The sequence below is a fragment of the Myzus persicae genome, unplaced genomic scaffold (assembly GCF_001856785.1).
Source record: "Myzus persicae strain clone G006 unplaced genomic scaffold, MPER_G0061.0, whole genome shotgun sequence".
Taxonomy (NCBI): Eukaryota; Metazoa; Arthropoda; class Insecta; order Hemiptera; family Aphididae; genus Myzus; species Myzus persicae.
The window spans coordinates 123,281-149,703 of record NW_019104266.1 but is presented as its reverse complement, the minus strand read 5'-3'; the positions used below and the strand labels follow the sequence as shown (position 1 = coordinate 149,703).

At 30.1% G+C, this 26,423-nt stretch overlaps 1 protein-coding gene across 1 annotated transcript in view; it reads left to right on the top strand.

The window, feature by feature from the left end:
• Positions 1-9,631: 9,631 nt before the first annotated feature.
• LOC111040640 (protein Wnt-5b-like) overlaps positions 9,632-26,423 on the top strand; it is a 62,431-nt gene continuing 45,639 nt past the window's right edge. The window contains exon 1 of the mRNA XM_022324613.1: positions 9,632-10,079. Within this exon, the coding sequence (XP_022180305.1) occupies positions 9,988-10,079 (92 nt within the window). The 5' untranslated portion in view covers positions 9,632-9,987. The remainder of the gene's footprint in view (positions 10,080-26,423) is intronic.

Here is a 26,423-nt window from a genome sequence, read left to right as displayed (position 1 = left end):
GCAGTTCAGAATAGGAAGGATTCGAGGACCACAACTAGCGCTCACTGTGTATATAATTACAGTTCTAAATCTTGTAACTTACAACTTTATCTCTCACAACTTGGGCGCTAGATGCCCTTCCTCGAGTACTAATCGAAGATCAAAATAAATGCTCTGTTGAGTCTATAAAAAATAAAGATTAGATTAGGTTATAGGTTAATAGGTACTATTATACATAAGTGTTGAAAAACCTGTATAAAATCAATTGTGGGCACCATGTAGATGCAACGCCAAAATTATGTTGTCCCTTCTGCCTCTTTAATTAGGATATTGTTGACTCTTTGTTAATTTACGGCGTTTATAATGCAGATATTATCCACCGGGAGCGCTAAACTGCCAATTTTGTTATTATTCTAGTAAACTAGAAAAATATATTTTTAACAAAATCAAATCTTGGCACGGACAAGGACAACGTTGAGCAGCTAGTGTAATATACATTTTTTATTTATTAGAATAAATGGCATACGCCTTTTGGAACGATATGAACAAAGTGATACAAATGAACAATCTTATGATAAACAAAAGTAAGATACATCAAAATAAATTGTAAAAACATTTATGTATACATTTAACATACCTTTAACATAAAATATATGTATAAATTGTTCATTTTATACCCAAACATCGACATGAGTTTGACCAACCAATAATCAACTTATGATCAACTTATTGTATTATTCTGTGGTATGATCAACATGACCGGATTTTTTGCTTTAACTCTCATGCCTAGTAATTATCCGATTTCGAACAATTTTTTGAAAAAGACATGCTTCTTACTGGGTGCATAGAACTTGGATTAAAAAAATTATATTTTTAAATCATTTAATTCGGTTTTTAATACTACCAACGTTCACAAACTTTTGTTTTAAGCAATCTAATCAAGAATCTGATTCCAATGCGTCCTGTAGTACATCATACAAAATTCTATCTTTATTACGAGTCGTATAAGGGGTTTTTCGCCTATAAAATAGTGTTTTTTAAAAAATCACTTATTACATTTTTGGTATTATTATATAATTCTTAGAATAGCATTCTGTCCCGAACTATGCAATTTAAAATATAAATGGTGTCATTAAAAAACTAAAATACATAAAGAATGATAACGATAAAAAAGATATTATTTTCAAAAATGTTGTTTTGCGGGTGAACACTTAAAGTTATGTAGCAAAAACTTTTCGTTTTAATGAGTGTTTAGTGTTAAAAGAATCTTCCTGTAATAGTTTAATTATAGGTTAGGACTTAATACCTATACGAGTTACGAGTATAGGTCGACACACGTCTGCAAACATTTTTTTGGTGCTATTCCAGTTACAAATACCTATAATCTATACGGCTATATAATAATAATATGATACCTTTTTTCCACTTTAAAGTGCCGACAATGTTTAGTATGATTTCGATTTGTTGAATCGATACTTTACATAGGCGTGTTTAAAACAATTTCGCAGATCTGGCTAAAAGTATTTTTATTTTTGTAAAGTCCATTGAATAAATCAGTTTCTCCCTACATAAAAAATTTGTTTTTAATTAATTCAAATTCACAAGTCTGTCCGTTGTCGGAGTGATGGCTAAACTTGTATAAGCACGAAAATATTGTTTTTGATCTAAATTGTTGTTAAAAACAATAATACAATTATTTTTACTTTGGTATTGTTTGAATTGGTCGAGTTTGGTTGAAATTTCGATCGAATGTTTTACTTTGACTGGAAAATATTACGTAGTTTTTTTTTTTGTAATTTATATTTATAGTTTTTAACTAATAAGTGTCTTACTAATTTCCCTCTTAAAAATGGAGGGCCCGAGGGAAATCCTCTCTCTCGTCAAATTTGGTCCTAGTACATAGGTACCTTACTATCATCTATAATCTATATATAAAAGAATCTAACTTGATTTTGGAGACGAAGGAAACCGGTTTTGAACCCTCATTATAATAATAATAATAATTAACTAATTACCAATTATTTTCATTTATCCACCGATAACGATGTCTGTTTCTTTTTTAAATTTTTTTTTTAAATTTTATAATCGTTGCATTATTTGTATAGCCAAAAAATAGTCTTATGTTTTTAAATTAAATTATAAAAAAATAATTTCTTCCGGAGGATGTCGGGCAGCTAGTTAATTATAAATAGGTATTTAAATTTTTCTATTTTTATGGATAAATGGCATTCGGTTATTGATAAAAATATATATTATAATAATTATAATTGTAAACATATATTACCTATATCATTTATATTTTATATTATAAGTATATAAATATAAATACCTAAAAAAATTACCTTAGATTATATGATCACTACTTAATATAAATTATAATTAAAACAAGAAAAGCTATAAATGAAGCTAATTCCTAAATAAGCTATAGTGATAGATCTTCTAAATGACCGATCTTCTATATTTCTTTAGATACAACACCCATTACTATTATTTATCAATACAATCAATGCTAACTATAATTTATTATCATTAATTATTAAATTTGGTTATAGTTTATAAATGATACTTAACAAAGAAAAGAAAGTATTGTATTATTTAAAAATTAAATTCATAAATATTGTTAGAGAATTTCAGTATAGCGTATTTAAGTATTTAGCATCTTACATCTCCGGGGTAACGTGTTTAACTACCACCATTGATTTTATAATAAAATATATAGTAAAATCAATGTTACCTCTTCTTCAAACACTGCGACCGTTCTTGGAGCCGTGCAGAGTGCAGACATTGATTTAAAACATGCATTTTATAATATAAATTGTAGTCTAATCTTTAATATGTATGTTTAATAATTGTATTATAAATTATTACACAGTGTTAAAAAAACTTATGTTTAAATACAAATATTTTACATTACCTTATTTTTATTTTTTAGTATACCTTATCTTAATAATTTTAAAATAAATAAGAAGGTATAATTCTGAGGTTATTTTAAAAAAATTGATAAAACAAAAACAGGAAATACAAACATCATATTAAATTTTTTTACCATTGTATGTAGGTTAGATATTATGGAAATTCCATCAAGCATCAACAAGATTTTTAATATTATAAAATTCCAAAAATTAAATTATTCAATATTTATGTCTCTATAACTATATATTTTCAATTATTAATATGAATATGTACTACATGAAAACCAAAATCCTAAATAAAAAATAATGTATAATGAATAATGTCGGAGTACCTATACTACAATAGATAGGTATATACTATACTTCAATAGTCTTAAAAAGCGATACTAGCTTGGACACTCGACGTTGCCCGAGCCAAAGATTTGTATAATTAATAAAATTGTATTTATAAAAAAAGGTTGGTACCGCTCTGATGTACACTATTTTTACAACATTGTCCAACTCGCTCAATTTTTCATCATGGAGTAAATTTCTTAATTTGTTACAAATAAAAGATACTTAAATTTTTTTTTTTTGTTTATTCAAATTAATTGTTTCAATATACTTAGTATTATTACAATGTAGCTTAAATTAACATAATGTATAATATATTTAATATAAATATTAGCTATTTGCTTATCTAACTATGGTATATGTGATTTAATGTAAAGGTTTAATCGGTAATCCGAACAAATGTAATTATGGGGAAATATTGTCTTTGGCAATGAGAGTATTTAGTATTATGGAGAGATAAGAGGATTGATTAATATATTTATTTTATCATTTTTTATACTTGATAAAATTTTCAAAATATTTAGGCTCGTGTTGAGCTTAGTTTTTATTTCTATAAAATATGTCAATACAATTTCATTCGTTGGGTAAAAAATCTTGAAAATTTAATACAATATTCCTTTTAAGTTTTTATTATAGCAGATGATAAATATTATTATAAATCAATATAGGCACGGCTTATCTATAAGTATTTAAAGCTAAAATGTTGACAAATATTATCAAAATCTCGAGCATTTTCAAACTAATTTGTAGTTAAAAAATTGTGTAATATATTCAATTTTTATAGCTACGAATTTAAAAAAATAAGTCTCATAAAAAGTTCATACAATAACCAAAAAAAAAATATATAAACTCAGTTATTTTTACAGACATTTTAAGTTTAAAATTTGAACGAAATTACATATTAAAACCAAGAATAACGATTTTAGTTATTTATAGCTGTTATTTAAAAATATTATTCATGGATGGGTACTAGAGACTGTTAGAGTATATTACTACATTGTTAATAGTACACACACAATGCCATTTTCAAATGAAATTGTTTTGGAAAAAATTAATTTAATCTACTAGGGTACTAATTTTCCCAAATATTCACATGTTATTACAAATTCTATGTTCACTGCCGGTATCAACAGCTACTCCAGAAAGAAAGTTTTCGAATTTAAAAAGGGTAAAATCTTATTTGAGAAATACTATGAAAGATTTAAACAGTTGTTTTATCATACCTATATATTTTTAATCCGTATTCATTACATTTTATACTGAAAAATAATTATTTACACGGGACAGATTAAATGGTTTGACCATGTTGTCGGTACACCAGGCTATGCATTTAACTCCTGAAGACGTCATTGATGAGTTGGGACAAAAGCCCTGAAAAATTGATATTGTTCTACGATTAAAATAATTAACAGATCTTAGCTAAACAACATAATATTATTTTGATTTATTGATTTATTGATGTATAATGTATATTATATGTATATCATTTTTTTAATGTCCCCCCCCCCATTGAAAATAGCTGTGTACGCCACTGCACAATGATAATTGTATTCAGTATTTTTATTAAAAAATGCTTTCAGTATTTTTTGAACATTAAAATTAACATCTATTAATAAGACGTATTTACATAACCGTATACCAAAATTCTAATATGTAGGTATTAAGGTTTCTGCAAAAGTCTAAAATGTTATGTATACTATGTACATAATACATATATATACATAATATGTATCCATGGCATCTGCTTACCAAACTTATGACTAATACTTATTTCTAGTTAATCCTCCACTATATCACTAATTATTATCATTCACCAGTTATTGTCTTTTTTTATTTTTCTATTTGTAATACAGTAGGTTACAATAATCCCTAAATATATAATTGGTGCACAATTATTAAATATATGGCTTTTAGTAGCTTATAATTTAAAAGCATGGAAAATACCTATTATATTGAGATGTCACTATCATATCGGTGTAAAATGATGTTGTATTAAAATTATAATCGGCAAAGCAATAATATTATAATATAATATATTCATTGTGTACCGATTGGCGATTAGTTCCTTACGTGTATGTTCAGTTCAATTCTGTTTCTGTGAACATCGTGCTAGTGTGATTGATGACACAAATAGTTTTCTGAAATATTATTGCATTGAATATGAACAGTGAAATTAGTGTAATTTTTGTCAAAGAAAAAATTAACAGTTTAGAAAAATATGTCAAGTATTCAAGTTTCTATAAAAATTATTATTCTGAATTTAAATCTGAAGAAATTTTATGAAAATGCATTAATAAATCATATATAGTTAAATTATTTAGGATAATTTATTTACATTAATTATTTGCATTTATCATGTTTTTTGTCCAATTTTATCTCAAAAACTTTAACAAGCTCGTATTCGAATGAAAGCAAGGATACCAAAATTGTTGTTCAACAAACTATTATTAGTATATATGTACATATAAAACAAAAAGGGCGATTATGTTACTGATCATCCTTCAAAAATCATAAAACACGAATTAGCTAACAATTATTTAGAAACAGCATTGACTTTAACATATGTAAATAAACTTACAGTAATTAATTAGATATGAGGTACTTCTCGTTAACGTGGGTTATACGATGTTTGTGAAACTTCCAAAATCACTTTCTAAAGTACACTATTACATAAACAGTCCAAAAACAGTGAAGGATAATTATTTTCTTTTAGCGAATGACCCATTAGACTTTTGTTGTATTATAATGGGGTTTTTGTACCTATATTTTAGTACTTACCAGCTGTGTTCTGTTTACTCTTGAATACAAATGAAAATTCATACACAGCCATTTGGGAAATACAAAATGAAAAATGTCTGTCTATTAACAAATTTCTGTAGCCAAAAACTTGAATCATTGATTTTCAAATTTATCTAAGTGCAAGATAAATAATCCCTAATAAATATTATAATTATTGTTGGATGTCGTTTTCATTTTAGTCAGTCGTGGTATGTAGTATGTACCTTATGGTTATATCTATTTAAACCATATAAAAAAATTATATGTATCTAAAATAATATAATCATCTACTTACATTGAAATTGTATTCATAACATAATATTGTAATACCTATGTTTTATTTATTTTTATTAAAAATGTATTAGTTATAAATTATAATAGCTATCGTGCCTCGCTATATGTAGACAAATTATTATAAATTACGGAAGAACTTTAAAAATGTTTATTTTAATATTATTTTAAAATTATTAAATATTTTAATTGAACTAAAATAAGTTATAACAATTAAGTCGATACGACAATGCCAACATATGGCACGCGTCACACACGTAGTTGAATAGTGTGACTTGTGAATAGGTCTGTGGTACACTGGTACCTATTTATTTAAATTAGTCTAAATACTTTAAAATATCATTGGATTTATTAATATAAATGATAGAGAAAATTTTTAAGTTCCATCAAATTGGATCCACTGTATTAATGCAACCAGAACTCGCGGAATTCACCTGAACGTAAATTATAAAGATCGCGCGCTGGAGTCAGAAGATGCTCCGCATGGACGAACTCAAAGTTATATGGTCACTGAGAATAACGCCTTTTCAAATTTCTAACACAATTTCATTAGTTTTATTCTAAACATTGAAAAAAAAAATATTTTTGTAAATACACAAAATAAATCAATATATTTAATATTCACATCATTTTTTTAAATTTCATACATTTTAACAGTTACGTAAGTTTCTTTAAAACAATCGTCGATTCGATAAATATATTTTATAATTATTATACCTGTACAACAAAGTAAAATTTGTTGCCACATTCAAATCTAAAGAGATGCTATAAGAAACTTTTTAAGCCCATTTGCTGACTATTCACTTTCAATAGCGTTTTTCAAAACAAAAAAGTATTATTGTGTAACTTGCAATTATACCTCAACCTGAAAGTTCTGCTCCAAGAGTCAGCTTTTTAACTGTAAGTCTATATAAACTAATATTTTAAATTTTAGATTCTGAGCGGAGCGATGAAGAGAAAAGAGGAAAAGAAACAAAAAATTAAGGAAAAAAGGAATATTTTTACCCAAAATTGGTTTTTACAAAGTCGTGTAATTTTCACTGAATGTTTATACCCGCATTTTCTATACACCATAAAATCTTCAAAATATTTTGACTAGTATTGAACATATATTTTATAGGCATATGATATTTTCGACTATTATTAGTTTTTTTTTAAAGTAAGTCGATAAATAATTTTACTCTAGTTCAAAAAACTTTAAAATGTAATACGACGTTCTTTGTATGTTTTTTTGTTGTTAGTGGAAGTTAAAAAAAAAGTTGATTGAATAATTTTTTATGAACGTTTGAATTTAAAATTTCAACAAAATTTGTAAAAATCAAAAAATGTTGCAAATCATTTTGAGTTAGAAATTCATGATACTTTTTCTTTTTATATCTAAGATTTCAAAATTTAGTTCAAGATTCCTTAATGATTAATCTACCTTTATCAAATATTAAAAAATCTACTGCAGGAAACTCAAATTAAATTTTTATGAGCGTTTGAAGTTTTTTAGACATTTTTAGAAAATTGGATATTCATGTAGCGATATTCTCATTTCATTGTAATTCAAAAACGATAGCTGTAGATACTTTAAATTTACACCTTATGTTTATTTTATCAATTCATATAGGTACCTGATAAAATTTTTAAAATATTTCGACCCGTTTTGACCCATAATTATTATTATTATAGTTATTTTGTTTATTTAAAACACAATATTTACTGTTGGACGTTAGTTGTATATAATATTAATATATACTTCAATACTAGTATTAAAATATACTACCTAATATACTATACCAAAATGTACTCGTGGTTTATTGAGTTATTATAGCTGTAGTGTTAAAAAATTTCATAGTAATTAGTACCCTGCAGTACCGTACGGTGTCTTGCCGTTTCAATTTACAACTATTAAAATAAGTCTAAAATTATTTATTTGAAAATATTATCAACCTACGTGTTATATATTAAATGCAGTTATACTTTATTTTTCCGTATGTTATATGTATAATATATTTTATAATATATTTACATAAAACTAATCTCTTTATTTATTTTTTTATTCATTTTAAGTGCTTCAAACAATACAAATTGTAATGGTTCAAACTAAATTAGTAATTACAAAAAAAAAACAACTGCTTAGCTTCTGCGCAAATATTTTTCAACGGTGCATGGTCCATTTATAAATTACCAACTACATAATATAATACAGAGGGAAAAAAATGATTGTCATTGAACAGTCGTTCTGGACGGCACGTTGTTCCCTTTATCGATTCACGTTTACCATACATAATATAATACAAATCTCTCGATCTTTTTTCCCCATTATCCATAGACCACCATGTGGGGGGCCGTTCATAATTTGTATAATAACTTCTTTATTCTTGTCCGTGGACAAGCACAACTCCCAAATTAGACCGTGTCGATGATATCCTCCCCGCTGTGCATTTTTCTTTCATCCCCGACTATATATTATGTAGGTATACTATATAGACAGGTGGGTCTATTAAGTATTAAACAGTGTGGTTGATAATATTGGCAGTGAAACATACACGTACAGCATTGATAAAACAAATATAACAATATTTAAAACATTTTAGTATTAGGTATTATTTTCCATAAACAATTACACTGTACCTTCCTGATTATAACAAATATAGTAATGAATACTGATCAATAATATTTATTAAATTAATTTAAGTTTTAAATTTTTAAATTTTTGCCTTTATTAGAAGTTTTAAAGTATCAGGGTTATGATAGAAATGTATAATACAAGGTAGTAGATAATTTAATATTATATAGGAATTAAATGTGTAGAGGCAGACCAATTTAGAAATAAAAATTAAAAATTACTCTTCATTAATAATTTAAAGCTTAAAGTTAATTTAACTAAACAACAAAACTACATAAGTTATAAAAATAATGTGTTTAAATACCAAAGCAGGTTAGTTCACAATAATTTATTTGTATTAAATTGAAAAAAAAATATTTAAAATTTAAGAAATTAAAAATGAGTTAAGTGTATGTGTTCTATACTTTTATATATAATACTAAAATAACTATACAAATTTTGTTTTATGTTTAAATAAGTAATAATATGAGATCAAAAATATCTTTACATTTCGTTAATGTTGTAAATATAATTTACTACATTATATTATATTTTATTTTTGAGTATTTCTATACGGAGTATAATAATAAAAGTCTTATTACTTCGAGGTATTCTGTACCGTAATTATATTTGTTGAAGTGCGACCGTTTTTGATAACGAGAGTAAAATCTTGTATGGAGGGGGTTAAGGGGTTGTGAAAAAAACAACATGGGAGGGACCCGACCGCCGGTTTCTAATTCAGTGTTCTTTCAGACGGTAACGCCTCTTCACGGACCATTGTGAATGCAATGCAGTACGACGGTGTGGTGTGTCTTTTTAGTTCGTTTTATTCGTTCTTCTAAATTTTATCCATAAATATAACATTTTTATTTATATAATTATTAATATATATTTATATATACACATGAGCATAAATTTATAAATATATAAATATATATATATTTTACAAATATCTAAGTTACAGTATACAACGTATAGTGATTTTCGTGATTTTTCAAATATGAATGTATGGAAAGCTCACAGTGCAATATTGTAGTGATTTAACGTCGTGCGATAGTCAATATGTTCGATTAAAAATTGTGGCCGAGACACGATTCAGGCATGAATATTAATTTTGCTGCGTTTATTTGTGTCTTACTCATTGTTAACGGCGTTACGCGAACGTATGCCGGACATGCTTCAAGTATAAAATCGTAAGTTAATATACAATATTTATAATATATATTATTAAGTTATCTTGACTTTATTATTTCATCTTGTATTATTAAAATTATTATTTTAACTAATATCTGAAAATTATTATAACAAAAAAAAAAAAACAATGGTCATCAATTTTATTCTTTAGGAGAACCACAGGTACACTTTAATTATCATTTCCAACCTCTTAAAATATTTACCTCACCTGGCTTACCCTACGGGCATATATCCCCTTTTAATAAAATAAATTATTTTTACTGATGTTGTGTAGTTGTTTGAATGTTTTAACGTCCACCAATCACCAACGTAAATTAAATGATTTATAAAATATATGACTATTATTTTAATGATTAATTTATAATGAACGAGAAATTTAAGTAGGTAATAAGTTAATACAATAATATTTTAGGTAGTTTATCAATATTGGCATATAATAGAAATAATAATATGATTCTTTGCTTATCAGCTGGAACACGAGTAAGCTAAATATATCTAACGGTGTTCCCAAAGTTTAATATGCAATGACTAATTACATCAATTTTTATCTTAATATTTTATAATTTCGGATTACATATCTATATCATAAATTAATGACTTATCAGTAATCACTGACGATATACTTTATCATAAAACTGAATTTCAAATAAGTTGCAAAAAATTGTTTAATAAAACTTTAACAAACCTTATCACTGTGTAATGAATGTTTTAATCTTCAAATTTAGCTGTCAACTTTAAATTACTTTTAATGCAGTATACAAATATCTAAACGACTTTACCTTAGACTAAACGTCTAAACCTATAAAATGTAAATACTCGACAGAAAAAACTTTAATTTTAATTTTAATAATATATGTGTTAATACTAAGTAATAATAGTTTTTTATTTAAACCAATAATTTAAATTCTGAAATAAATTATAACATGTTATCTATTGATATTTATCAACTAAAAAATGTATTAAAAACATTAATGATAAAATTTTGATATTTATTTGTTAGAGTATGTACCTACCTAACATCTAAAAGTTATACAAAGTTAAAAAAAAAATAGTTACAAATGACAACTATTTGACGTCAATATTTTTATAGATAAGCTCAAGTTAATAGTTATTTTTTATATTTGTTTCAAGTGTAGGCGCCTGATAATAGTTTAATTGTTATAAATTAATTTTTCATTCTTTCAAATGCTACACTAAAGTTATATAAATTAGTAAATTACCTAACTGTTTTAATTTTGTATAATATATTTTGTATACTTCATTATCTAGTATTTTGAGATTTATTTTATCATTTTAACTGGATTTTAATTATATGATACATTGCCAATGAATAATACTACTTATAATGAAGAAACCCGCCTAAAATGACGATCTTATCATTTATGTACACAACATTAGGATACAAAATTATTTTCGAAATTGCTTTTAAGTACATACCATACCCAAAATTTATTAAAAATGTACCGTATTGAATTCTGATTTTTGAGGTTAGAGCAAGGGATCAAAATGCCATCAATCAACTTAATAGGGGATCACAAGTGGATATTAAATGGTTAAAATCATGCGTGTAATTATGCCAGAAGACCTGTAATTATGAGTAGGAATGTGTATATACAATAGTCGCAGGGACCGCCATGCCATATTTTGGAAGGAGATATTATATTGTAAAAATACATTTAGGAATATTTCATTGTAAGGAGGGGAACACACCTTCTAATTTACGGCAAATTATAACTACTATTATTTTTTTTATAAGTGTGTTAATTTGCTTTCGTCTAGACCCACAAAACTACAAAAGCATATAACATGACTGAAAACCATATAGATATAATATAGAGGTACCTTAGTACCTCTATATAATCGTCGGCATGTACAATGGGAAAAAATAGGGTACCTACACTTTGTTAAACATATTATACGTTGCATATAGTATATATAAACAACAATACACACACACATACCTAAGTATACATTATATATATATATGGTTATATATTATAATATATTTTATTGTTGTCATACTGGCTTCCAAAAAGGAAGGGGGAAGTGTAAAAAAATAATATCTGTCCTGTCGATCTGCATTGTTGAGTTCTTTTATGCACTCCATTCATGGTTTTTGGCACAAACCCTTTTTCCGCTAAGAAGTTATATTATTGAATTACCGTAAACCGATACGTCTAATCTTCTTCTTCGGTTGTGTGCTCAGCTCCCACCACACCAGTTTCGGAATTTTTTCTACCTTTTTATTCGTTCTCAGCAATCATTTGAACCGGATTTCTATCGTTACAAAACGATCATTTAGAAACCCGATCCGTATATTATTGCGTATGAAAAAAACGGCATTAAGGCCGCAGACACAATTAACTCTATTCAACTGTCTACGGAGCTTCTGTGTTTACCCGCGCGTCCGCTCTTTTCTGAATGCAAGCTTTTAAGTCCGTGAATGTAGATACATATTTGATTTGCATTCGGAATACAATGAAGTACCTTTCTATAGTGCTGTTTAATTAGTATTTTAATTGACCGCCAATAATACATATATGTACTGCATACGTCATGCACATTGCATACTCACATAAAATATGTGTGTGTGCATTTGAAATATGTTTCAAAATATATACCCTTCGGCTTTATGTAAGACCACACACATATAGTCGCTATTCAAAATACGTATTATTATGATTCAAATGATATGTATAAATTATAAACGAATTTACTTATGATAATAGATTAGATATATATTTATATATAGGTACATATAATACTAGTATAAATTAACTAAAAGGATCATTTTTAATAATTATTTCGATTAAATTACTTAAGTATGAAAATCATATTTATGTAATTTTCTTAGTGTCTTGAAATTTTTTTATAATTTTCAAGCATAATACGTACTGGATAAGTAGTTTATATTTAGGGAGTTTTTACAAGTCTATGACTGTAGACTGCATATTAGCAACAAATTACGTAATTTTGTGGATAAACATAATATATTATATTGATTTACAAGAGAATATAACATAAAAAGGTGATAAATGTTATCAATTATAGTTAGCGATGTACCTTTTAACTTCGTTGTACACAATCAATATTTAAATTTTAAATATTTTTAGTAAACAAACATAATAATTTAAAAAAATAATCAACGTTATTAGGTATATATTAAATACTAATATATACTAAAATATAATAAATTAAGAACATTTGTTAGTTCTGTCTGTTATATTCTGTACAATGATAATTTAAATGCAAATCATTTTCATAGTGTACCATGTAGATATAGATATAGGTAATATATATTTACTTGGACAACTTCAGAAACACAGGTAATAACTAAATAACCAATAGGTGTCAATTGCATCACTTAATTTAAAAGGTTCCTATTTATATTTTAGGTGCAGCACTTACTTAAAATAGGTACAGTACCTATTAAATGTACCTATAATATATTTAACATGGTTAAAAAACGTTAATTTCTCAGGTTAAACAAATAAAGGCGTGAACATCATTTGTTGTTGGGAAGAAAGCAAATGAAAATGTAATGAACTCTGAGAAAATATTTATTTTTATTTTTTTTAAGTAAATAAGAAGTGACACTTTTTATATATATTATGGAAATATGTATACGCCCAAGGGCAATTGAAAATCATAGAATATTGATGGTCACAATTATTGAAGTATCTATAATATATTATTTATACTTCATTCAAATAACTATAGTTTCATTAATGCAGATAGGTGTCTAATTGAATGTTAATTTAATTTTTTACAATGAAGTTAAGAATAATATTACAATTTTAAAATATATTTCTGCAAAAATCAGCAAAAATATTAATTGCGATGGTATGATACTATTATGTTGTTATTTATAAGCATGACATGTTGGGAAAACATGATATATAAAAGTTAATAACATAAAAGAGTCAACGTGTGTGTTACTCGTAGATATTATATTAAGTTATTAATCTATATCTATGAAAGGCATTTAAAGAAGATATACATATACAATTAAAGTTATTTAGTAACTTTGTCAGTGCCGGATTTAACCATTGTGCCGCTTTAAGCACTAAATAATTTGTCGCCTTTTATTATAAATATTTTTCTAGTCTAAAAAATGTTATTAAAGCATACAATTATAGTTTTTATTTTTTACTTAAAATTTTAATGATGAAAAATAAAAACATACGACTCTACGATTATGAAATTGGAAAACATAAAATATAAATATTACCGCAATCCCGTTGGTCTAATAACATTTTATAATTAGTTTCATTTTATTTTAGTTTTAGTTACATATATAGTAAAAATGTAATATTAAAAATTATTTACCGCCCTTGAGAAATTGCCACCCTAAGCACTAGCTTATAGTGGTTACTAGGAAATACGGCACTGAACTTTGTTGAAATTGTCTTATAATGGAATAATTGCTTCATTAGAATAATGTAATATTATATAATTAAGTTTGAAAACTATGCTCCTCATAGAAAAAAAAACTATTAATTAATTCATTTTAAATTTGTTTTACGAGATTATTTGTAGATCTTCATAGAAAATCTAAAGTATGTTTCCCCTCTATATTTACATTAAGATGTGCAAAATCATAAGCACCTATTGTCCAAGCTTTAGGTACGCATATAGACGTCTTGATTGTCCAGGTTTCTAATTGAACCAATAGAAAATAATACTTTACCGCCATTATAGGACCTTTTCAAAAAATTATTTATTCAAATTCAATTAAATTTTATAGTATATTTATTATTGTATGCGTTGTGCTAATGATAATATATTAATATGTAAAGCGTACAATAAAAAACACGTTTGGAATAATTTGATTATTATTTTTTAGACTTCATACTATTAAATATACCTATGATTATAACATAGATAATATTATGTAGGCGCAATAAATGCCCACAAGGATAACCGGGACTAACCTAACGTAGGTGGGGGGTTATGGTATCAGGGGGCGCTTTAAGTCACTGGAAATTTTAATCGAAAAAAAAAATAGATTTATATTATAGACCTATTAAGCATTTATGCATAATAATATAATATTATCGGAAACGTGATACTACCGTATACCAATATAATATACTAATATTATGTTGTTACGAACTTTGTAGAGTATAAATCGTTTGAGTATGTATAATGTAGACGAAAAATATTATAATGACCGCAAACCGAGCCTTGGCGTGTGCACAACGCGTCCGTAGTAACGATATAATTACGTCGATTACGACGCGTCTCTCGTGTTCCGGTGCAGTGCGAGACGGCGGCGTCGTCCGAAGTTTTAAGAATATAACAATATATTATAATATCTACCGCGTCAACTTTTCGTGAAACGTCGACCCGACAACAACGCACGTCATCCGGATGGACTGTATTTTTCTCTCTCTCTTTCCAACCCATTTCACGGCTGAATAATAATTATGCCGAAAACCCGTGTGTCGTATATTATATATTATAAAGAATACGAAACGAACCACTACCTCACTAATCGACTTCAACCATGCGTACAGTGCGTACCTTATAATATATTATTATCATTATTATTATTAAACGTATATGTAGGTATGTATATACCTATTTATATATAAGCACAAGCGGTACAGCGCAGTCGGATCTCATTAGTAACGTTACGGACACCCGTTTTTAAAAGTCGATCAGATTACAAAGCCCATTTTTATTTTTTTTCCTTTTCGTTTCCATACCCGAATATAATAATATTTGTATGACTGTATAATATGACGGTATGTACGCACGTCATATAATTTAACTGCAGCAGTGCGGTGTTGCGTATAATAATATTATGTTATGATAATATATTTAATATTTATATATTATCTATCAATATGTCATAATATATATATATATATATATATATACTACGAATTATGTATATGTTAAAATCGTCGTGGATGTTCTTATATACCAGATACCAGTTAGTATCACTAATGTAATATAATAATATCAATATAATTATGCTATACGCGTCCGTAAATTATCGATTTTTAATTTTAACATATGTTTTCTTTCGCAATAGATCGTTGACGAAAGAGGAGAAAAAATTAGTTCCGAAGCGCGCAACTCCAGTATTTTTCTTCTTACGCCTACAATGTATAAAATATAACTTTTCTTCTTGTTCCACGTGGATCTTATAATATTATATGTTGCACTGGACCGTGGCTGCGGCATAACGGTCTCACAACCAACGGCACCGTGGCGTATATTTTAGTGTACAGAAGCAGCGTTGTTTCATGCAAAACGAGTGTTATTTATTACGCCGGCGAAAATCGAAAAATGATTAGTAATAATAATATATATTACTTTTGTATAACACAAAAGGGAACGCTCGCCGAACGTTATTATATTATGCGAGAGTGTACACTGCATTATAATATACGTTCGGGTACGATGTTTTTACTCTCTCCCGCGTTCCGATAGATCGTCGTCGGCGGCACAGACTGTGGGTCTGTGGCGGCGGGTATGCGACTCCTCAGTATACGCACGTATCATGTAAATATATATATATATATACAAATGGGTAGGCACATCGCGTAAGATTATAATATATTTTTATATGGGCACTTCGGCTGATTTATATACTTTGTGGTCCGTCGTTTGTGAGACCGCGTATACCGACGCCCCTCCCCCTCTCCCCGACGACACCGCCCGCCGTCATTTCGCGCCGTGGTGTATAATAATAATAATAATAATAATAATAATAATAATATGATCGTGTCGGACGGGCATAATGACGCGTGTTCGACAGTTCTCTGCCGCTGCCGACAACACGACGTGCTGCACACCGCGCGAGTATATGCATTATTACGTATATGTATGTGCATTATGTCGTGGCCACTGCGACGTCTCTACTGCTATGTGCCGTGGCCGCTGCGACCAGCGTTGATTTTTTATTTTTGTAAAAGGGGGGTATGCACGTTTACAGAAATGTTTTATGATCGAGAACGACAAACAGCATACTTCCCCATATCCGGACGCGGTGAAAAATTAAATTTCGTGGCCGTCGAACTCTGTGCGTTTGCCCCAGCCGAATACACGGCCACAGCGTATTATACGTAATAACAATAATACATACAAAATACGTAATATAACATACGCCTATACATATATATATATATTATATTATAATCCCGCTATAATGCGTGATCCTTTACAGAGGTCTGCTCGGGTATATACACTATATTATAATACCAATAAAATCCGGTACTCAGACCGTTTGGATGAACGAAGCGAACCGTTTAAAAACCGTGCGCTCCAAGTGTAGTATATAAGCGGATTTTTCTTTCCAAATACATATCCACGCTATATCATGCTGATGTGGTGTTTTCATTTCGGTCGTGTAGGTCGTTTATGGTGCGACGTATCTATATATTGTATAGGTATGTAATGCCTGTCCGAAATGTGAGCATTTTTTTAACCTATAAAAGCTATAGGTACTCTCTTCTGTAACAGCGTCGTGGCTTATGAACGAACGCATTGCATTCCCGTGTTACTGTATATAATACGTATCTGATAATTTCCAATGTTTAGAAAGACGCAATAAATTGTATGGGGATAAAAATAATAATAAAAAACTCGTTCCAGACTTTCAGAGGGTCATTATGCTGCGCAGGGATAGGTCACAGGACGATAAAACAAATTTTGCACAGTAAAAATAAGTATCCCAACTATTTCCCACAAATATCAGTAAGCGTATTCGTTCTGGTTGTGCGTGTTATATGCACGAGAAAAGGGTGTACCAAGTAATAATGTCCATCGGTAATCGGCAGATGTACAACTATTGTAATCGGAAATATTTTTTTAATCTTAAACTGTCGAAACGTTACAAAACTCTATTTGTTGTTTATGAGTTTTTGGGGTAGTTGTTTTTAATACATTTAACAAAAATAATTTTTTCGAAAGTCTTCAGAAGTTTTGATATTGTTTGATTTTATTGCACAGATGCTTTAAAAATCTAACCTTCTTTAATCGAATTACGGTGAATTGACATCTGGTATAACTTTATGACCACCATCGTATTGGCTTCAAAGTATACACAAGTAACATCATTTAATAGACATGTTATATTATTATACTAAGAATTCCAATATTTTGTATGGTTGAATTTCACATAGAAATTATTTTAGAGCGAGTAAAAATAAAAAGTAGCTAAATTACGATTTCTTGGTATTAAAAATCACTAAAAAACATTGTTTATAATTACTTTTAAAATTAAAATAGGAATACGAATTCAAGACAGGCATAATATTATTACTAACTAGGGGGTACTAAAGCACTCGGTCCTCCCCTAAAAAAAAATATGTTTGCATATAAAAAATATATTATATAGTGTACATAAATGATAAATAATATATCTTTCCCACCCATCAGTATAAATAATTGTCTAGTTAAGGTTATTATTCAATATTAATAAATAGCTTTGTATATTTCCATCTTCCGACGTACACAATACATCATATTATAATACCTATAGATAGTCTGTGTTTATAATATATGTATGAATTTTAATTACTTACAAAAGTAACATTTCAATGGACCTGAAGCTAAGCCTAAATCATCAAAAACATCGGAGAAATTGCCTATTCGGATTTCCCAGCCGGGCGGATGTCGCATATTATTATTAGGTACATGCATACAATAACACGCGCAGCAGTCCGACAGTGTGATGGACGAACGGTACGCCCCCTATTGAAAAATAGTACATGTAATTTATTGTCCAATAAACCGGACGAAGCGTTTCGACATTTTATGAAATAGGCGACGACGTGGAAACAAAAATAATATAATGGTAATAAAAAAATAAAAATGAAAAAAAAAAATAGGGAAGAAAAAAATCAATTAAATTTTAATCACAGACGCTGGGAGGAGTTGTACGAGTGTGTATCACTCGGCGGCCAGCCCCGAAAATTATTGGACACCGAATTACAGATCTCAACACGTTGTAATCATATAATAATACTGGTTTTTTCCTTCTTCGTCTCGTGTGAGAGATCCTTCTACACGAATTACCGTATACAAAAGAGAATGGAATGGAATGATATATATTTTTTTCCTTCGTCCGAGGTCTTCGACGAAAGGAATTCGAGTCTTCGGTAGCCAAAGTATGCGCCGACAAAAAAAAAAAAATAAGGAAAAAAGTAATAATAACAATTTTTTTGAAAAAAAAATCGGTTCCGCTCTATGTAAGGTATCTCTTCGTATATATACTACGGTTTACGTGCGTGAAACTTATTCTCAGGACCGCTCTTTTGACCTCGTGAACGTGTCACCGCCAAGTGGAATATTGACCGCAAACCTATTGTTTCGAATTAAAAGAGGAAAGCAGGGATTTAGATTGCTGCCTAGGTGATTCTCATTGTTTTCGTTCGTCACTGCTGCAGCTGTCACGAGCGTTTTAAGTATCTATACCTATTTATGTATTATGTATATTACTTCTTTATCATATTCTCACGGAAAGTCATCAATTAGTATTACGTTTAAATCACATAGGTATATACGCCAACCAAGAACGTTCGAAAGAAACCGTATTACCATATAATAATAATCCGTCGAAAACCGTATATGTAGATTATAAATTGTATACAATATTATTATGTACTATGTAGTAAATGTAAATTATAAAGAGGTTTTCAAATTTAAAGGTGCATATATAGAATTGTAATATTGTATACGAGAGAAGTATAATATATCTGTGCCAGGAAATAATAATACCATTAAAAATCCCCGCTGTATGTTATCTAATAACATTTTTTTCTCGTGACAACAATGTCACTATAATATAATCATTAATCAGTGCACTATAAAGACATATCGACCAATTAGATTTGGACCAGTTTGAAAAATCATATTGCGAACACCTCCAGTTAGTTGCTGTCGGTCACATAAAGATATCGTAACATAATATACCTAATAACACTGCTGTACCCATAGGCTAAAATAAACACTATATACCTATACAGCTATACATAAATAAGATCTATATTATATATTACTATTAGACTCGAGACTATATAATATGAACACTATGAAGTGGCGATGATGAACAAATGCAATATTAACTCGATATGTCGCTTAATTATTTTACGAATCTGGTTTCACTTGGATGTTCCAAACCTATAAACAATATACACACAACACAGTACACATTATATGCAAATACAAATATACAATACATTCTAAATCAGCATCTTAGTGGTGCAGGTAGGAATACAGATGTCTTACAAGGAGCCTGAATAATATAGATGACCGTAAATGATGTAAATTCTACCTTAACGAGAAGGCGGCGCGTTTCATCGGGTTGGAGGTGATATAGGAGGCTGAGGCTCGTTCATGACTCGCTTTGTCGTAATTTCGTTGGACTGCACAATACCGTGCATATGGACTTGTTTATGTGGTCATGCTAACGGTGTAGGAACATGGTTCGATTGAAATTCGCAGTGAATTGAACGGTGGTGAATAATATAAGACTACGGATATGAAGAAAACCGATGGTAACTGTACTGTATAGTCGCGCAAGGTTGATAATCAATAGAAACTATTTAGGCTATCCGTTCGTCAGATATATCCACAGTATTTTTTGTATATTATTATACAAAATACCAATGAAGGGCTAACGTCTGGATTGAGATTACCGTGAATTCCGGAGTTTACAGAAGAACGCTGCAGGTTTATAGAACCTCACTGTAGAAGCGTAGAGTTTGAGAACGGACCACAAGTTCGAAAAGTTCCAGCTGAAAAATGTATCGCCGATATTCTAAACATATACTGTCGAACCACAGTGTCAATCTGTAAACATAGTGGAGTAGGCCGCCGACCATATAAATTGTTTTGGACTACTAGTGCCGTTATTGAGAAATACGAACTGATTGTATTTACACGATATTTTAATATTTCTGCAGGGGTGGAGGTCCAAGCTAAAAGTTAATACGATGTCCACGACGGCCGGCGGGGTCGTGTCGACATTTGTCCGCGATTATTAAACAATTCGCCTCCATTGATATATTATAAAATAAAGGACGCCGCATGCAACATAAAGACAATATCGCAGCATTCACTTTCGTACGAGTATTTTGTGTATAGATTCACCGATTGTACTACAGGAAACGAACCGCAACATATAATAATAATCTCGTCTTCATAACAATATGGTGTAGTCGACGGGACATCGGTTAGAGGGCACTCCGTACGTATAAAATACCTACACTGGTTACACTCGCAGTAATGTTTATATAATTATATATGGGTAGGTAGTAATACGAATTCGTGTGCGAATCAGTCGGTGCGATAAATCGTTTGAACAATCCGCACAATAAACCGCGCATCCACACACAAATACACACACATGCACGTACATAATATCTTCCACATACCTTTATATTATAAGACGTATACTACGCCGCTAGCAGCTAACGCGTGCATTAATATATTACTGCACTGTGTAAACTGCGTGTAGTGCATTATTTATCTACAATATTATATATTTCCACGTACATGATAAGACTATTGCACACAACGTACATAATATAATACTCCTATAATCATATATTGGCTATTGGTGTACGCATTATATATTACGGATAATGGATGCGTTTCGCGGCGTGCGTTTGAAACGAGTCTGGAGAATTTTCGGCCCGGTAATATAATGACTTAGTTAGATCTCGCAGTCGGACGGCGACGACGTGTACGCGGAGTGAATCGTTGTGCGGGTGGTGGAGCGAGGAGATTTTTTTTCGCGGTATCGGCGTTTTGTTTTGCCGGTTTTTCTGTCCGTCCCTCTCACTTACTCAAAAGTCTTTCCGTCCATCCATGATGACGTCCAACAATCAATAATCGTGACGACGTTCGCCGCTGCACCGGTTGTCCGGCCTCCGCGCCGCTGCTGCCGCGGTCGTCTTCTTCTCTGCCCCGTGGATAGAGCCGTGACCGTGTTCGTATTAACGCGTACGCAAGTGAGTAGAAGACATACAATAATAATATAACCGACGTATAAAATTATAAATATTATGTTACACGCACGGCGAAACTCCAACGCCGAATCAAAACGAATGGGCGTGTACCTTAGCCGTGGCATCTACTATGCTTTACGTCGTACGCGTAAAATATCTGTGCGTGTGTGTGAACCTTCCGCTTGTAGTTAATAAATATCAATATTTTACACACACCGCACAATGTGATCATATACCTCTACATTACGTTTAATATATTATATACTATACCTGTGTTTCATAATATCATTGTTATTTTTATTTATTATTATATCGCCTTGTGCCCGAGTCTGCGGTCCTCGTATTATTTCGTTATTAGTTTTTCGTTGTGATAATAATATGATATTGTTGTCATGAAGACATCAACAGGTGGTGGTGGCGGCGTTAGTGCAGGTATATATATATATATATATATATATATGGACGGCGGTGCAGGTTCCCCGCGTGCGTTCTAATAATCCTCTTATAATTGCCCAGACGTTTGGAGGTATTTTTATTTACATTTTTATTTTTATTAGTACACCTTTATTATACACACATATATATGTATACGCTGCACGTATGTATACCTGCGTCTCTCGACGATCTGATTTCATTTCCACTCGTCACAGTCATACATTTTATACCGTTGTGTATATTGTATATTATAATAAACGTTCACTTGTTCCTCGCATTTATTGAGGGGCGGCCTTCACGTATATTGTGATATGATGCGGCGTAAGTGTGTAACATTATACCTTTTATACCATGTTTACATAATATCATGATATTACGGTAATAGTCGCAGACGCCACATGGCGTTGACACGCATGAGTTTCGGCACGTCAAAAAGACGATATAATAGCCAAAAGGTATAACAGGGTTATATCACCGCATAATAGGTAAGCATTATGAATGTAGCTACGGATTGTTCTTGGAACATTTCGTGTCTATTTTTTTTTTTGTTAGTTTTATTAGATCTTTCGGCCAAAGACTTTATGTGTGAGTGTGTTTAGAACGGAATAAAGCGATCGATTTGGAGGCAAAAAGTATTCATAAATGGAAAAAGTGCGTTCCTGCAGAAAAAATTGGGGTAAAAGGATAAACGATAAGAAGTGTGCTGAAATTGTGGTCACTCATGATCGTCCGATTCAAGTACTGTACACACGGCACACACGATACACATGATCCTCGATGAAAAAAAATATATTATATTTTACAGATTTGTAGCAGATTATTACATCTGTTATGTACAATACGGTTTTAGAAGAAATATTTTTCTGGGAACGTTGTGAGGGCCACTATTAGACTGTTAATCAAATAACGTCGCCGGCGCAGCCCCAAATAAGAGACGTAGGTATAATATACCTCCATAATATCGCGTCCTGTCGGTAATCTTTCATCTCATTGTTACGAAATGAAGAAGAAGAAAAAAGAAAAAAACACGAACGCCGACCAGCAAATGTGCTTTTTTCTCTGATGTTTGCGGTCCCAATAGTAATGACGTGTGTCCGTCCGGGTTTGTTCCCAATATCGTTATATTGTTTGCAATGTACCGCTCGTTTAAAAACACTTGTATAGGTAGGTACACCGTATTTATATAATATGTGGTTTCTCATACGTAGTCCGGATGAGTGCCTGCGTTCAGGATTTATGTATCGGTTCTTTTTATCTGATGTTAGATAATAATTCGAGCGACATAATGGTACCGACTAATCGATTTCCTTGTGGATATTTTGATAAAATAATAAGTCCGTTTGGTATTATAGCCGAACGGTGCTAAAAAGTTCAATAATTAGCCGCATTCCACAAGTATTTTTGTATTATCGGAGCACCTGAAAAGTCAACTGTTAACAATATTATTTCATTTGCACGTGTGAATTCATCATGCATAGTATTCAAATTAATCAATGGTATTATAAATTACAAGGTCGGAAATTGCTGATTGTCAGTGTCGGAGCTACTTAATGTTACTGCTTTGTGTCGATCTATGTGCAATTTAATGATAATTATTGTCTTTTTGTGTTTAATTACTACTTCGATTTTACTGATTTTAGGTATATAAAAGTACAATTCACAAGCAACTTGTAGATATTTCTTATAAAGTTATAACCACCCACGTTTATATATCAGTAGAACTAGTTACTTTATAGATCAATACATCTTATAAAAAAATGTTCCCAGTTATTTAAATTTAATATGTAATATTAGATAGTTTATAATATATGTGTATACAATGTTTAATGATTATACATTTATAAATAACTTACTTAACTTTTTTTTGAAACCATGCGTTGTACCTACTTCAATTAATGATCAATCATTTCTAATCGATGTATGAGTAATAAGGTGATAATATGGTAGGTATACCTTAAAATGTTCAATGTGGATTCAATGTGTTAAATTGTAAATAATGTTATATGCTTATATCCGTTGTAACCAAAAGTAAAAACTATAATTTTTCAATAATAAAAATTAAACATTTTAGATCCTGAGTAGAGCGTGAATCAGATAGCATTTCTTTAATTGTTCATTAAGATTTAAAAATATTTCAAAATATATACAGATTTTTTTATTTCTTACTTCTAGAAACATAAAGTTTTCAAAGTAAATTTATTTTTGACAAAAGTTTTTCTAACAAATCTGCAGGTTAACTATTATGTATCAAAATACACTCGAAAATCTAAATATCTATATAATAGAGGTAACCATAATTTTTGTTTATTTTTAAATACTATTCGCGCATACTTATTCACATGCTATTTTTTCCTGAATAGCCGCTGCCATACGTTTTTTGCATACAAATAATTGAATTACAAAATATCTTTAGCCCGTGTTATACCTGTGTTAATTTAATTTATTTAAATTTGACGACCGTAAATAACCAATAATGACCGATGCTGTCTCTTGTGAATAGTGAATGCATGTGCAGTCCATCGAAAAATAATTGTGTTAAAAGATATTATTATGTCCGCATTTTATTACGACGTTTTATAGTGAATTAACATCATGTTTGTACTTAAAACATTACACGTTTATAATAATATGTGTACCAGCCACGTATGACGTGTCTGTACGGTATATAGCAGGTACCATATTATTGTTTCCGAGCAGCGATTTTAACATTTTTCTCGGTCATGGACCTAAAATGAAAAATGGTGGGAGGACATACCTATCGGGCCGTTTGACAATAGGATTAAAAAGAACCCATTACGTGTCCGTGGGCCCGTCATTGTTTACATCCGACAGATGTTTAATTACGACTATTCCGCGCGATTGGTCTCGCATATCGGAAGCTTTGTCACCGCCGTCTCCACGGCTTGTACATATATTATATTATATCTATCCATAGGCATATTTCTGTATAGATCTGGCGAAACGACCATTATTATAATTATTATTATCATTATTATATTGTATGCGACTTTTAACACCGCGGGGACAGTAATATATTATACAACAGTGATACGTGCAAATGTATAATAATATAGTACCTGTATAATATGTGTCCCATATGGCTGATGTATACATATTATATATTATTCCCTCGCACATCGGCCTGTGTTCTGACTCCATCCGCTTTATGTTGGTCGTATCGCGGTCGGCGGTCGCGGCACCACACATCTTCCCGAAAATAGACATTAGGCAGTGATTGATTTACGTGTAAACACCATGCCTTGGAAACAGATTCAATCATCTCGTTTAAATGCAATTTGTTCTTAATGGATTTGTGTACGCTAAACGAGCGATCTCGTCTGTGTGTACATTTTCTGTAAAGATTATTATTTGTAACGTAGATGTATTATATCGAATACGTGCGTATAGTAGTAATATAAAATAATATATTAATATGAATTCAACTGTATAGTTTGATGTGCAATTATTAAAGCATGGATTTTAAATTATTAGTTCGTGCAGAAGGACAAATTGCAATATGGGGATCGTGAGCGCACTGAGACTGAGCAATACCTATTGTGACGTGAGCTTGGGGGCCACCACACAGAATTGTCGGCAACCATAAAATGCAAATCAACCGGTCCACGAGTGACTTGAGATGATCGTAAAAAAGTAAAAATTATACACACACGCATATATAATACGTCGCCAGCGTGAGTTTGTGTATATTATGTGTGCGACGGGGACATCGCTGACTATCGTAACCGGGAGCATATGCTATTAACATCTGACCAATTAAATCCATTAGAACGGTTTTTTACAACGTTTATAATGTACAAAAATGCATTATATGACGGTGGATCACGCTGAAAATAAAAAAAAATATATATCGCATGTTCACGTCCGGACGACAGGAGGTGTAAATAAATAAAGAAGGTTTATTATTTTTTTCTTGTGAAT